Source organism: Hyla sarda, chromosome 5, assembly GCF_029499605.1.
Source record: "Hyla sarda isolate aHylSar1 chromosome 5, aHylSar1.hap1, whole genome shotgun sequence".
In the NCBI taxonomy this organism is placed as follows: Eukaryota; Metazoa; Chordata; class Amphibia; order Anura; family Hylidae; genus Hyla; species Hyla sarda.
This window is the reverse complement of record NC_079193.1, coordinates 120,612,923-120,628,037: the sequence shown is the minus strand read 5'-3', so window position 1 is coordinate 120,628,037 and position 15,115 is coordinate 120,612,923. Positions and strand designations below refer to the sequence as shown.

The 15,115-nt window shown below is 43.9% G+C and overlaps 1 protein-coding gene across 6 annotated transcripts in view; it reads right to left on the bottom strand.

The window, feature by feature from the left end:
• SLC12A7 (solute carrier family 12 member 7) overlaps positions 1 to 15,115 on the bottom strand; it is an 870,696-nt gene that overhangs the window by 619,841 nt on the left and 235,740 nt on the right. For 2 of the 6 annotated variants that reach the window (XM_056520194.1, XM_056520193.1), the window contains exon 1: positions 1,532 to 2,238. The exons of 1 other annotated variant lie outside the window; for it this stretch is intronic. In XM_056520194.1, coding sequence (XP_056376169.1) covers positions 1,532 to 1,655 — 124 coding nt within the window. In that variant the 5' untranslated portion in view covers positions 1,656 to 2,238. Of the gene's footprint in view, positions 1 to 1,531; positions 2,239 to 15,115 lie in introns of those variants that run through there. 3 more of the 6 variants (XM_056520192.1, XM_056520191.1, XM_056520185.1) reach the window with 3 other exon arrangements.

Below are 15,115 nucleotides of genomic sequence, written 5' to 3'. Positions count from 1 at the left end.
CTGTTTAGGCATGCTGGGAGTTGCAGTTTTGCAACATCTGGAGGGCTATAGTTTAGAGACCACTGCACAGTGGTCTCCAAACTGTGGACCGCCAGATGTTGCAAAACTACAACTCCCAGCATGCCCAGACAGCAAATTGACATGCTATCAGTTGTAGTTTTGCAAGATCTGGAGGTGCACAGTATAGAGATCACTGTGCAGTGGTCTCAAACTGTAGACCTCCAGCTGTTGCAAAACTGCAACTCCCAGCATGCCTAAACAGCTCTCTGGGCATGCTGGGAGTTGCAGTTTTGCAACATCTGGAGGGTTACAGTTTAGAGACCACTATAGTGGTCTCAGACTGTAGCTCTCCAGATGTTGCTAAGTAACTCACCGGCTTCCGTCGGATCCAGGGAGCTGCGTCGCCGTCCTCTTCTTCCGCCGATAGTCGCCCGCTGCCGTCGCCGATGGGTAAGTGGATCTTCGGCGCCGGTCCCTGTCTTTTTCCCCGTCCTGCCCCGCCTATTGTGGGTGGGCAGAACGGGGAAACCAAAAGTAAACCCCTCCGCCCCCGATCTGCTATTGGTGGTCGCGTCTAGACCACCAATAGCAGAGATAGGAGAGGTGACACCTCTGCCACCTCACTCCTATTGCTTCAAGGACACAAAATCCTGTATGAACAGAAAAACAGGACACAAAACTGGTTGACTAGAGAAAAACCCACAAAACTGTAGAAGTACAAAAACACAACTGGATACATCTTGTGTACGTTTTTGTATGGGAGGTCAATGTATACGGTTGTATGTTTTATATTACAAAGCCGTATACAGGAACCGTATAATAAAACTGATGTGAACTCACCCTAACATAACATTCACACACAAAGTTTTTTTATTGTCAAGAACTCCATGGAGCGTTATTTCTCGTCAATAAGCGTATTATTTGTTATGCGCCTTTGATGCAGTAAGAACTAAAAAGCCTGCATACTCTCCTGATCCTCTGCTGTGTTCCTGCACTCAATGCTAGTTATTGGAGAGAGAGCTCTCCCATAGAGCTATATGGAGGGGGCTATATGCCGCTTTGGGCAGGGGTCGTGACGCGCCCCTGTGATGGTAAGTCGGGGCTCCAAACAGCAGATCACAGGAGCCCCAGCGCTCAGATCCCCCCCCCCCCCCCTCCTATCTAAAACTTATCCTCTATCCGAAAGATAGGGGATAGGTTTTTTTTCATCATACTTATCTTTTAATACAAAGAACTTTACAGAGCTAAACGCATCAAGGTATGTATTAGTAAGGGCTCGCTGTTCTCCATCACACACCGCACTGTGTGAACATCAACAGTACGTCAATCTATAAAGTTCAAGTGCCGACACCGGCGGGAGGCTGGACACAGAGCGGCCGGGGCGTGGCCTACGCGTGACGTCACCATCCGCTCAGGTAAAACTTGCACCTTAACACAGCGAAACTCCTCACTCACTGTACGTCACAGCAGAGTGACACACGCACAGCTGACCACTTCTCAGTTTCCACACAGCCACATTTTGTGCGCTTACCCAACAAGGATTCCTCACTGGGATACCTCGGTCCATTGCCTGTCCTCCCCTCCTGGCCCGCCACCTCACTCTCCATAGCATCCTCCTGTTGCTCCACTGGGATCACAGTAAAGTTGGTGGGCATCTTGGCTGCGTCGGGCTGGAAGAAGTGAGCAGGCAGGTTGTATGCCGACAATGTCAAGCACTCACGCCCAAAACAGTCACCTCCTGGCAGCCCCTCGCCCGAGTTCTCAGCCAGCAAAGTGAACGCAACTCGGAAGCGAAGGGTCAGATTGAGAGGGTGTTCTCCTCCCCGCCCAGGTTCACTCTCCGCCCTAGTCTGCTTCCACTTAACTGCTGTGTATCATTCGAGGAGATAAGGGGTTAATTATAGAGGGCGGCACCATTCGAGTGGCACGTGATGGTCAGCGTTGCCCAGCTACAAAAGATGGGTGTGGCCAAACGGTTGCCGCCAATGGCATTTATAAAAAAAAAAAAAAAATGCTTTGCCTCTGTCTGAGGGGGACCTGAGCTGATCATACCGGGATCTTGCTACAGTCTGTTCAGTCAGTACATAATGTGGGAGATTACAAAATCTGTGTAGAGGAAGATTAGTGCAGTTGCCCGAAGCAACCAATTAGATTGCTGCTTCCATTGTTAAAGAGGCCTGTGAAAATGAAAGGAGCAATTTGATTGGTTGCTATGGACAACTGCCCCACTCTTCCTCTACACAGGTTTTGATAAATCTCTCCTCAATATGTTACCATACAGTGCTCAATGCCATTTACTGTCCAGTTAACGCCATCATACAGATATAGTAAGTAAATAATACGGCCACAGATTACAGCCATATAGGGGGGAGATTTATTCAAACCTGCCCAGAAGAAAAGTTACAGTTGCCCATAGTAACCAGTCAGATCACTTCTTTCATTTTTCAGAGGCCTTTTCAAAAATAAAAGAAGCAATCTGGTTGCTATAGGCAACTCAGCAGCTTTTCCTCCGGACAGGTTTTAATAAATCTTCCCCCAAAGTGCCCAAATAATGTGACAGTACTTAACAATGCCATCGTACATAGATAGAGGTGGCTCTAGAATTTGTGGCACCTTGGGGGAAACTCGAACAAAAGGCCCTCACTGACGAGATGTCATGGCATAGTGTGGGCTGCACCTTGGCAATGGCAAAGTTGTGTGTGCTCCAACAAGTTCCACAATCACCAGTGGGGCATGGAGCATTTTCTCACTGATTTAACCCCTTAAAGGAGTAGTCCAATGGTAAACAACTTATCCCCTATCCTAATCTGGGTACAACCACTGGGGCCTCCCAGGATCTCCTGTACGGGCCCCGACAGCCCGTGCAAAGTGGGCATGTCGACCACAGCACGAAGTGGCGGCCGACACGCCCCCTCAATACAACTCTATGGCAGAGCCGGAGCGCTGCCTTCGGCAATCTCTGGCTCTGCCATAGCGATGTATTGAGGGCGCGTGTCTGCCGCCGCTTCGTGCGGTGGTCGACACCCGCTATCTGGCCGGAGAGCCTGGCCCCCGTACAGAGAGATCGCGGGGGGCCCCAGCGGTCGGACCCCCGCGATCTCAAACTTAGGATAGGGGATATGTTTTTCACCACTGGACTACCCCTTCAAGGACAGTTTTGACCTTAACCTGTTAAGGACCCAGGGCGTACGGGTACGTCCTGACACCCTGGTACTTAAGGACCCAGGATGTACCTGTACGCACATAGGAATTTCGGTCCCCGCCGAGCACCGGGTGGGGACTGGACCGGGATGACTGCTGATATCGATCAGCAGCCACCCACGCAAATGCCCAGTGGGGTCATGAGACTCCCCCATGTCGGCGATCGCCGCAAATAGCCGGTGAATTCACAACAGCAATTTGCGGCTATTCCAGATCATACAGTTCTATGGTGACCGGGAAAATAAGGGGGATCGGTGTTGCCCAAGGCACCCACGATCCCCATGAAGTGATAGGAGTGAGGTGGCAGGGCTGGCTCCCTGGATCCTAGGGAAGCCGTTGAGTTGCCTAGCAACATCTGGAGGGCTACAGTTTGAGACCACTATACAGTGGTCTCTAAACTGTAGCCCTCCAGATTTTGCAAAACTACAACTCCCAGCATGCCCAGACAGCTGTTTGGGCATGCTGAGATTTGTAGTTTTGCAACAGCTGGAGGGCTACAGTTTGGAGATCACTGTGCAGTCGTCTCTAAACTGTAGCCCTCCAGATGTTGCAAAACTGCAAATCCGCTGTCTCGGCATGCTGGGAGTTGTAGTTGCGTTCCTCCAGCTGTTGCATAACTACATCTCCCAGCATGCCCTTTGGTGATCAGTACATGCTGGAAGTTGTAGTTTTGCAACAGCTGGTGGAACACTGGTTGGAAAATACTGAGTTAGGTAACAGAACCTAACTGAAGGTTTTCCAACCAGTGTGCCTCCAGCTGTTGCAAAAGTACAACTACCAGAATGCGGTCTGTCAGTACATGCTGAGAGTTGTAGTTTTGAAACAACTGGAGGTTGCCCCCCCCCCCCCCCCCCATGTGAATGTACAGGGTACATTCAAACGGGCAGGTTTACAGTAAGTTTCCTGATTGAAGTTTGAGCTGCGGCCAGTGCGAATGTACCCTAAAAACACTACACTACCACATAATAAAGGGTAAAACACTACATTTACACCCCCTTACACTGTCCCCCCCTAATAAAAAAGAAAAACGTATTGTATGGCAGTGTTTCCAAAACAGAGCCTCCAGCTGGTGCAAAACAACAACTCCCAGCATTTCCGGACTGCCAATGACTGTCCAGGCATATCACTGGCGTAGAATACCCCTATGCAATCCCTATTTTAGTTCTCAAATGCGCATGGCGCTCTCTCACTTCGGAGCCCTGTCGTATTTCAAGTTTGGGGCCACATATGGGGTATTTCCGTACTCGGGAGAAATTGCACTACAAATTTTGGGGAGCTTTTTCTCCTTTTACCCCTTATGAAAAGGAAAAGTTGAGGGCTACACTAGCCTGTTAGTGTAAAAAAAAAAAATTCACACTAACATGCTGGTGTTGCCCCATACTTTTTATTTTCACAAGCGTTAAAAGGAAAACATTTGTAATGCAATTTCTCCCGAGTACGGCAATAGCCCATAAGTGGGCGTAAAATGCTCTGTGGGTGCACAACAAGGCTCAGGAGTGAGAGCGCACTATGTACATTTAAGGCCTAAATTGGTGATTTGCACAGGGGTGGCTGATTTTACAGTGGTTCTGACATAAACGCAAAAAAAAAAATACCCACATGTGACCCCATTTTGGAAACTACACCCCTTACGGAACGTAACAAGGGGTATAGTGAGTCTTAACACCCCACAGGTGTTTAATGAAAATTCTTCAAAGTTGGATGGAAAAATGAAAAAAAAAATTCACTAAAATGCTGGTGTTACCCTAAATTTTTCATTTTCACAAGGGAAAATAGGAAAAAAGCCCCCCAAAATTTGTAACCCCATTTCTTCTGAGAAAGAACATACCCCATGTGTGGACGTAAAGTGCTCTGCGGGCAAACTACAATGCTCAGAAGAGGAGCGCCATTGGGATTTTGAAGAGAAAATTTGTATGGAATTGAAGGCCACGTGTGTTTACAAAGCCCCCATAGTGCCAGAACAATGGACCCCCTCCCCCACATGTGACCCCATTTTGGAAACTACACCCCTCATCTAATGTAATAAGGGGTGCAGTGAGCATTTACGTCCCACAGGTGTCTGACAGATTTTTGGAACAGTGGTCCGTGAAAATTAAAAATAAAATTTTTCATTTGCACAGCCCACTGTTCCAAAGATCTGTCAAATGCCAGTGGGGTGTAAATACTCACTGCACCCCTTATTAAATTCTGTGAGGGGTGTAGTTTCCAAAATGGGGTCACATGTGGGTGGGTCCACTGTTCTGGCAGCACGGGAGGCTTTGTAAACGCACATGGCCCCTGACTTCCATTCCAAAGAAATTCTCTTTCCAAAATCTCAATGGTGCTCCTCCTCTTCTGAGCATTGTAGTGCGCCAGCAGAGCACTTGACATACACACATGGGGTATTTCCATACTCGGGGTTACAAATGGGGTTACAAATTTTGGGGGTCATTTTTTCCTATTACCCCTTGTAAAAATGTAAAATATGCCATGTGTTTTTTTTTGTTTTTTTTTTGCTGTTCTGGCAGCATAGGGGCTTCCTAAATGCGACATGCCCCACAAAAAACATTTCAGCAAAATTCGCTTTCCAAAAGCCAAATGTGACTCCTTCTCTTCTGAGCATTGTAATGCACCCGTAGTTTACTTGACGTCCACACATAGGTAATTTCCATACTCAAAAGAGATGAGGTTACACATTTTGGGGTGCATTTTCTCTTATTACCCCTTGTAAAAATAAAAAATTTGGGGGAAAACTAGAATTTTAGTGAAAAAAATTAATTATTTACACATCCAAATTTAACGAAAAGTCGTCAAACACCTGTTAAGGCTCACTGTACCCCTTGTTACGTTCCTTGAGGGGTGTAGTTTCCAAAATAGTATGCCATGTCTTTGTTTTGTTTTTTTTTTGCTGTTCTAGCACCATAGGGGCTTCCTAAATGTGACATGCCCCCCAAAAACCATTTCAGAGAAACTCACTCTCCAAAATCCCACTGTCGCTGCTTCCCTTCCGAACCCTCTAGTGCACCCGCCAAACACTTGACATACACATATGAGGTATTTCCTTACTCAATAGAAATTGGGATATACATTTTAGGAAGATTTCTCTCCTTTTACCCCTTGTAAAAATTCAAAAATTGGGTCTACAAGAACATGCCAGTGTAAAAAATTAAGATTTTGAATTTTCTCCTTCAATTTGCTGCTATACCTGTGAAACACCTAAAGGGTTAACACACTTACTGAATGTCATTTTGAATACTTTGAGGGGTGCAGTTTTTATAATGGGGTTATTTATGGGGTATTTCTAATATGAAGGCCCTTCAAATCCACTTCAAAACTGAACTGGTCCCTAAAAAATATCGATTTAGAAAAATTTTTGAAAAATTGAAAATTGCTGCTGAACTTTGAAGCCCTCTGATGTCTTCGGAAGGAAAGTAAAAACTTGTCAACTTTATGATACAAACATAACGTAGACATATTATATATGTGAATCAATATATAATTTATTTGGAATATTCCTTTTCCTTATAAGCAGAGAGCTTCAAAGTAAAAAAAAAAAAAGTGCTAATTTTTGGCCGGGTCCTACACTGAAAATTGGCTGGATCTTTAAGGGGTTAAGGACCACGCCAATTTTCGTTTTTGTACTTTAATTTTTTCCTCCTCCCCTTCTAAAAACGCTTTCAATTTTGCACCTACAAACCCAGATAAAGGGGTGGTTTTTTACATCACAAATTGTACTTTGTAATGATTCATTTCATAACAAAATCTACGGCAAAACCCCCCAAAAAATTTAAATAAATGAATTTGTGGAGTGAAATCGAAAAGTCATTTTGTAAATTTTGGGGGCTTCTGTTTCTATGTTTCTGTAAAAATGGCACATTAACTTTATTCTGTAGGTCCATACGGTTACAAGGATACCTAATTTATGTAGGTTTTATTTTATTTTACACCTTTAACCCCTTAAGGACTTTAACCCATTAACCCCACACCGTGACCCCACATCATAGTGAGTCGGACCCCGCCTCTAACAAAGGCCGGGACCCGGGGCTAATAGTGTGCGTCACCCATCATGGTGCCGCATGCTATTAACCATTTAGACATGGCATTCAAAGTTGATCGCAGCGTTTAAAGTTGTAAAAATGCACTCCCGGTAGCTCAGTGAGTGAAACCGCAATGTCCCAGTCAGCTAGGATGCATCAGGAGAGTCCCTCACCTGCCTCCTGCGAGTCCGATCGCCGAACGACTGCTCCATGCCTGAGATCCAGGGAGGAGCAGTCAAGTGGCAGAATCACTGATCAATGTTATCCTATGGGATAACAATGATCAGTGAAAGATCAGTGTGTGCAGTGTTATAGCCCCTAGAAAGGGCTAACACTGCATAAAAATAGTAAAAAAAAAAAAAGGTAATAAAGATCATTTAACCCCTCCCCTAATAAAAGTCTAAACCACCCCCTTTTTCCCATAAAAAAAAAACTGTAAATAAAAAAAAAACATATGTGGTATCACCGCATGCGGAAATGTCCGAATTATAAAAATATATTGTTATTTAAACCGCACGGTCAATGGTGTACGCGCAAAAAAATTCTAAAGTCCAAAATAGCGTATTTCTGGTCACTTTTATACCATATGCTGCCATACAAAATGAATAAAAAGCGATCAAAAGGTCCGATCAAAACAAAAGTGGTACCGATAACTTCAGATCACGGTGCAAAAAATGAGCCCTCATACCGCCCCGTACGCGAAAAATAAAAAAGATATAGGGGTCAGAAGATGTCAATTTTAAACTTATACATTTTCCTGCATGTAGTTATGATTTTTTTTCAGAAGTACGACAAAATCAAACCTATATAAGTAGGGTATCATTTTAATAGTATGGACCTACAGAATAAAAAGGTGTCATTTTTACCAAAAAATGTACTGCGTAGAAACAGAAGCCACCGAAATTTACAAAATTTGGTTTTTTCTTCAATTTTGTCACACAATGATTTATTTATTTTTTTTGTTTCGGCATAGATTTTTGGGTAAAATGACTGATTTCATTACAAAGTAGAATTGGTGGTGCAAAAAATAAGCCATCGTATGGATTTTAAGGTGCAAAATTGAAAGGGTTATGTTCTTTAAAAGGTAAGGAAGAAAAAACGAAAGTGCAAAAACTGAAAAACGCTCGGTCCTTAACCCCTTAAGGACGCAGCTCATTTTCACCTTAAGGACGCAGCCCTTTTTTGTAATTCTGACCACCGTCACTTTAAGCTTTCATAACTCTAAGATGTTTTTACCAATTATTCTGATTCTGAGATTGTTTTTTCGTGACATATTCTACTTTATTTTGAAGGTACATTTTCATCGTTACTTGCACCCTTTCTTGGTGAAAAATCCCCAAATTTCATGAAAATTTTGAAAATGTAGCATTTTTCTAACTTTGAAGCTCTGCTTGTAAGGAAAATGAATATTCAAAAAAAATTTTATATTGATTCACAAATACAATATGTCTACTTTATGTTGGCATCAAAAAATTTACATATTTTAACTTTTTGAAAAAATTTGAGGGCTTCAAAGTAGAGCAGCAATTTTCAAAACTTTCATGAAAATTGCAAAATCTGAAGGGACAGATGTTACAGGACTACAACTCCCAGCATGCCTTGGCAGTCTAGGCATGCTGAGAGTTGTAGTTTGGCAACATCTGGAGGGCCACCGTCTGGGCCACTGGAGGGCCACCATCTGTAATAGTGGTCTCCAAACGGTGACCCTCCAGATGTTGCAAAACTACAACTCCCAGCATGCCCAGACAGCCTTTTGCTGTCTGGGCATGCTGGGAGTTGCAGTTTGGCAACCACTAGAAGGGCAGCAGTTATAGATCGGGAGCGGACACATGACGTTCCAGTACGTCATGTGTCCTTAAGGGGTTAAATTAAATAATGTCATAAAAAATAAACAATCATATGTGGTACCGCAGCGTGTGCAAATGTCTGAACTATTGAAATATGAGGTTAGTAACATAGTAAAGTTCATGAGGTTGAAAAAAGACCAGAGTCCATCAAGTTTAACCCCTTAAGGACTCAGCGTCTTTCCGTTTTTGCATTTTAATTTTTTCCTCATCACCTTCTAAAAATCATAACGCTTTCAATTTTGCACATAAAAATCCATATGATGGCGTATTTTTTGCGCCACCAATTCTACTTTGCAGTGACATTAGTCATTTTACAAAAAAAAACATGGCAAAATGGAAAAAAAATGAATTGTGCGTCAAAATTTAAGAAATAATTTAACCCCTTAAGGACACAGCCCATTTTCACCTCTAGGACGCAGCCCTTTTTTGCACATCTGACCACTGTCACTTTAAACATTAATAACTCTGGAATGCTTTCACTTATCAATCTTATTCCGAGATTGTTTTTTCGTGACATATTCTACTTTAACATAGTGGTAAATTTTTGTGGTAACTTGCATCCTTTCTTGGTGAAAAATCCCAAAATTTGATGAAAAAATTGAAAATTTAGCATTTTTCTAAATTTGAAGCTCTCTGTTTGTAAGGAAAATGGATATTCCAAATATTTTTTTTTTGGATTCACATATACAATATATCTACTTTATATTTTCATCATAAAATTTATGAGTTTTTACTTTTGGAAGACACCAGAGGGCTTCAAAGTTCAGCAGCAATTTTACAATTTTTCACAAAATTTTCAAACTCGCTATTTTTCATGGACCAGTTCAGGTTTGAAGTGGATTTGAAGGGTCTTCATATTAGAAATACCCCATAAAAGACCCCATTATAAAAACTACACCCCCCAAAGTATTCAAAATGACATTCAGTAAGCGTTTTAACCCTTTAGGTGTTTCACAGGAAAAGCAGCAAAGTGAAGGAGAAAATTCAAAATCTTCATTTTTTACACTTGCATGTTCTTGTAGACCCAATTTTTGAATTTTTACAAGGGGTAAAAGGATAAAATTTATGCTTGAATTTGTAGCCCAATTTCTCTCGAGTAAGCACATACCTCATATGTCTATGTAAATTGTTCGGCGGGCGCAGTAGAGGGCTCAGAAGCGAAGGAGCGACAAGGGGATTTTGGAGAGTACGTTTTTCTGAAATGGTTTTTTGGGGTCATGTTGCATTTAGGAAGCCCCTATGGTGCCAAAACAGCAAAAAAAAAAAAAAACATGGTATACCATTTTGGAAACTAGACCCCTTAAGGAACGTAACAAGGAATTAAGTGAGCCTTAATACCCCACAGGTGTTTCATGACTTTTGCATATGTAAAAAAAAAAAAAAAAAATTTCTCTAAAATGTGTGTTTCCCCCCAAATTTCACATTTTTGCAAGGGTTAATAGCAGAAAATACCCCCCAAAATTTGTAACCCCATCTCTTCTGAGTATGGAGGTACCCCATAAGTTGACCTGAAGTGCATTACGGGCGAACTACAATGCTCAGAAGAGAAGGAGTCATATTTGGCCTTTTGAGAGCAAATTTTGCTCGGGGGGCATGTCGCATTTAGGAAGCCCCTATGGTGCCAGGACAGCAAAAAAAACGACATGGCATACCATTTTGGAAACTAGACTCCTTGAGGAACGTAACAAGGGATAAAGTGAACCTTAATACCCCACAGGTGTTTCACGACTTTTGCATATGTAAAAAAAAAATTTTTTTTTTACCAAAAATGCTTGGTTTAGCAAAAATTTTACATTTTTAAAAAAGGTAATAGCAGAAAATACCCCCCAAAATTTGAAGCCCAATTTCTCCCGATTCAGAAAACACCCAATATGGGGATGAAAAGTGCTCTGCTGGCGCACTACAGGTCTCAGAAGAGGAGTCACATTTGGCTTTTTGGAAGCAAATTTTGCTCTGGGGGCATGCCGCATTTAGGAAGCACCTATGGTGCCAGGACAGAAAAAAAAACCCACATGGCATACCATTTTGGAAACTAGACCCCTTGGGGAACGTAACAAGGGGTAAAGTGAACCTTAATACCCCACAGGTGTTTCACGACTTTTGCATATGTAAAAAAAAAAAAAATTTTTTACACTAAAATGCTTGTTTTCCCCCAAATTTTACATTTTTACAAGGGATAATAGCAGAAAATACCCCCCAAAATTTGTAACCCCATCTCTTCTGAGTATGGAAATACCCAATAAGTGGACGTGAAGTGCACTGGGGGCGAACTACAATGCTCAGAAGAGAAGGAGCATCATTGAGCTTTTGGAGAGAGAATTTGGCCATGTGCATTTCCAAAGCCCCCCCGTGGTGCCAGAACAGTGGACCCCCCCACATGTGACCCCATTTTTAAAACTACACCCCTCACAGAAGGTAATAAGGGGTGCAGGGAGAATTTAAACCCCACTGGCATTTGACGGATCTTTGGAACAGTGGGCTGTGCAAATTAAAAATTTTATTTTTCATTTTCACAGACCCCTGTTTCAAAGATCTGTCAGACACCTGTGGGGTGTAAATGCTCACTGTACCCCTTGTTACATTCCGTGAGGGGTGTAGTTTCCAAAATGGGGTCACATGTGGGTATTTATTGTTTTGCACTTATGTCAGAACCGCTGTAAAATCAGCCACCCCTGTGCAAATTGTAAAGTATGGGGCAACACCAGTATGTTAGTGTACAAAAATGTTTTTTTTTTTACACTAACATGCTGGTGTAGACCCCAACTTTACCTTTTCATAAGGGGTAAAAGGAGAAAAAGCCCCCCAAAATTTGTTAGGCAATTTCTCCCGAGTACAGAAATACCCCATATGTGGCCCTAAACTGTTGCCTTGAAATACGCCAGGGCTCCGAAGTGAGAGAGCGCCATGTGCATTTGAGGCCTAAATTAGGGATTTGCATAGGGGTGGACATAGGGGAATTCTACACCAGTGATTCTCAAACAGGGTGCCTCCAGCTGTTGCTAAACTCCCAGCATGCTTGGACAGTCAATGGCTGTCCGGAAATGCTGGGAGTTTTTGTTTTGCAACAGCTGGAGGCTCCGTTTTGGAAACACTGCTGTAGGATACGTTTTTCATTTTTATTGGGGGGGAAGGGGTGGTGGTGGGGGGGGGGGGCAGTGTACATGTGTATATGTAGTGTTTTACTCTTTATTTTATGTTAGTGTAGTGCTTTTAGGTTACATTCACACTGACGGCGGATTACACTGAGTCTCCCGCTAGGAGTTTGAGCTGCGGCTGCAGCTCAAACTTGAAGCAGGGAACTCACTGTAATCCGTCGCTAGTGTGAATGTAACCTGTACATTCACATGGGAGGGGACGGGGGGACTACAACTCCCAGCATGCACTGACAGAACGTGCATGCTGGGAGTTGTAGTTTTGCAACAGCTGGAGGCACACTGGTTGGAAAATACTGAGTTAGGTAATAGAACCTATTACCTAACTCGGTATTTCCCAACCAGTGTGCCTCCAGCTGTTGCAGAACTACAACTCTCAGCATGTACTGATTGCCAAAGGGAATGCTGGGAGATGTAGTTATGCAACAGCTGGAGGCACGCAACTACAACTCCCAGCATGCCGAGACAGCCATTTGCTGTTCCTGAATGCTGGGAGTTGTAGTTTTGCAAGATTTAGAGGGGTTCAGGCTGGAGATCACTGACAGTGGTCTCTAAACTGTGGCCCTCCAGATGTTGCAAAACTACAAATCTCAGCATGCTAAGACAGCAAACTGCTGTCTGGGCATGCTGGGAGTTGTAGTTTTGTAATATCTGGAGGGCTACAGTTTAGAGACCACTGTCAGTGATCTCCAGCCTGAACCCCTCTAAATCTTGCAAAACTACAACTCCCAGCATGCCAACACAGCAAACAGCTGTCAAGGCATGGTGGGAGTTGTAGTTTTGCAACATCTGGAGGGCGACAGTTTAGAGACCACTCTCTAAACTGTCGCCCTGCAGATGTTGCTAGGCAACAGACTCTGCACACACGGCGTCATACTTACCTCCACCGCCGCCATGATCACAGCCGCCGCCGCCGGGTAAGTGACCGCCGCTGCCGCCGCCGCTATTACACGGTTCCGCCCGCTGTGCCCGGACACCGATGGGTGGGCATAGCGGGGGGAACCGAACTTTAACCCCCCCGCCCCCAGTCTGCTATTGGTCGGCCGCTCCGCCGATCAATAGCAGGGATAGGAGGGGTGGCAACCCTGCCACCTCACTCCTATCTCTTCAAGGGGGATCGAGGGTGTCTTGGACACCTCCGATCCCCCTTATTTTATCGCGGCGCCGCGATTGATGGGCAGGGGGAGAGCGCTCCCCCTGCAAACACCGTAGATGCCGTGATCAGAACTGATCACGGCATCTATGGGGTTAATGCTGCCGGGACCGGCGCGATCGCGGCCCCGGCAGCTGCGGTGGGACTCCGGCTGTGATTGACAGCTGAGTCCCACCCGCGATCTCCTGCGCTGCCCGCGGCAGAGCAGGAGATCGCTTGGACGTATGCATACGTCCATTTGCGCGAACGTGTAATTCGCCTGGACGTATGCATACGTCCAATAGCGGGAAGGGGTTAATTTTGTATCTTTTGGGGACTTCTGTTTCTACGCAGTACATTGTTCGGTGAAAATGACACACTCTCTTTATTCTGTAGGTCCATACGGTTAAAATGAATGACACCCTACTTATATAGGTTTGATTTTTTTGTACTTTTGAAAAAAATCATAACTACATGCAGGAAAATGTATACGTTTAAAATTGTCATCTTCTGACCCCCTATAACTTTTTTATTTTTCCGTGTACGGGCCAGTATGAGGGCTCATTTTTTGCGCTGTGTTCTGAAGTTTTTATCGGTTTTTGCATTGATTGGACTTTCTGATCGCTTTTTATAAAAAAATTTATTTTTAACTTTGGAATTTTTTGCGTGTACGCCATTGATCGTGCGGTTTAATTAACTATATATTTTCATAGTTCGGACATTTACGCGCGCGGCGATACCACATATGTTTATTTTTATTTACACAGTTATTTTTTATGGGAAAAGGGGGGTGATTCAAACTTTTATTAGGGAAGGGGTTAAATGACTTTTATTAACTTTTTTTTTAAACTTTTTTTTTTTTGCAGTGTTATTGCTCCCATAGGGGGCTATAACACTGCACACACTGATCTTTTACCCTGATCCCTGCAAAGCCATAGCTTTTTGCATGGATCAGCGTAATAGGGGCTCGATTGCTCAAGCCTGTAGCTCAGGCTTGGAGCAATCAAATGCCGATCGGACGCGGCGGAGCAAGGTAAGGGGACCTCCGCTCGCGTCCTAGCTGATGGAGACATTGCGATTTTATCGCGATAGTCCCGATCAGTCCGACTGAGCTGCCGGGAAGCTTTTACTTTCATTTTCGACGTGGCGATCAACTTTGATCACCGCATCTTAAGGGTTAATAGTGTGCGGCACAACGATCTGTGCCGCGTACTATTAGCCCAGGGTCCCGGCTATGAATAGCAGCCGAGACCGACCCGGTGTGATGCGGGGTCACAGCGTGACCCCGTTTTAAACACCAGGACCGGGCGCAGGTACAGGTACGCCCTGCGTCCTTAAGAGGTTAACCTATATCCCTAATGATTACCTGCTGAGTTGATCCAGAGGAAGGAAAAAACCATCATACTAGAGGTAAAAATTTCTCCCCGACTCCAAACATGGCAATTAGAATAAATCTCCGGATCAACGTTCTGTCCCTATAAATCTAGTATCCATAACCTGTAATGTTATTACTCTCCAGAAATGCATCCAGGCCCCTTTTGAACACTTTTACAGAGTTCACCTTGACCACTTCCTCCAGAAGAGAATTCCACAGTCTCACTGCGCTTACAGTAAAGAACCCCCGTCTGTGCTGGTGTAGAAACCTTCTTTCCTCTAAACCAGTATGCTCTCTTTTTATGCATACAGTTATGGGAGAGATCTCTGTACTGCCCCCATATATTTATACATAGTTATTAGGTCACCCCTAAGCCTTATTTTTTTAATCTA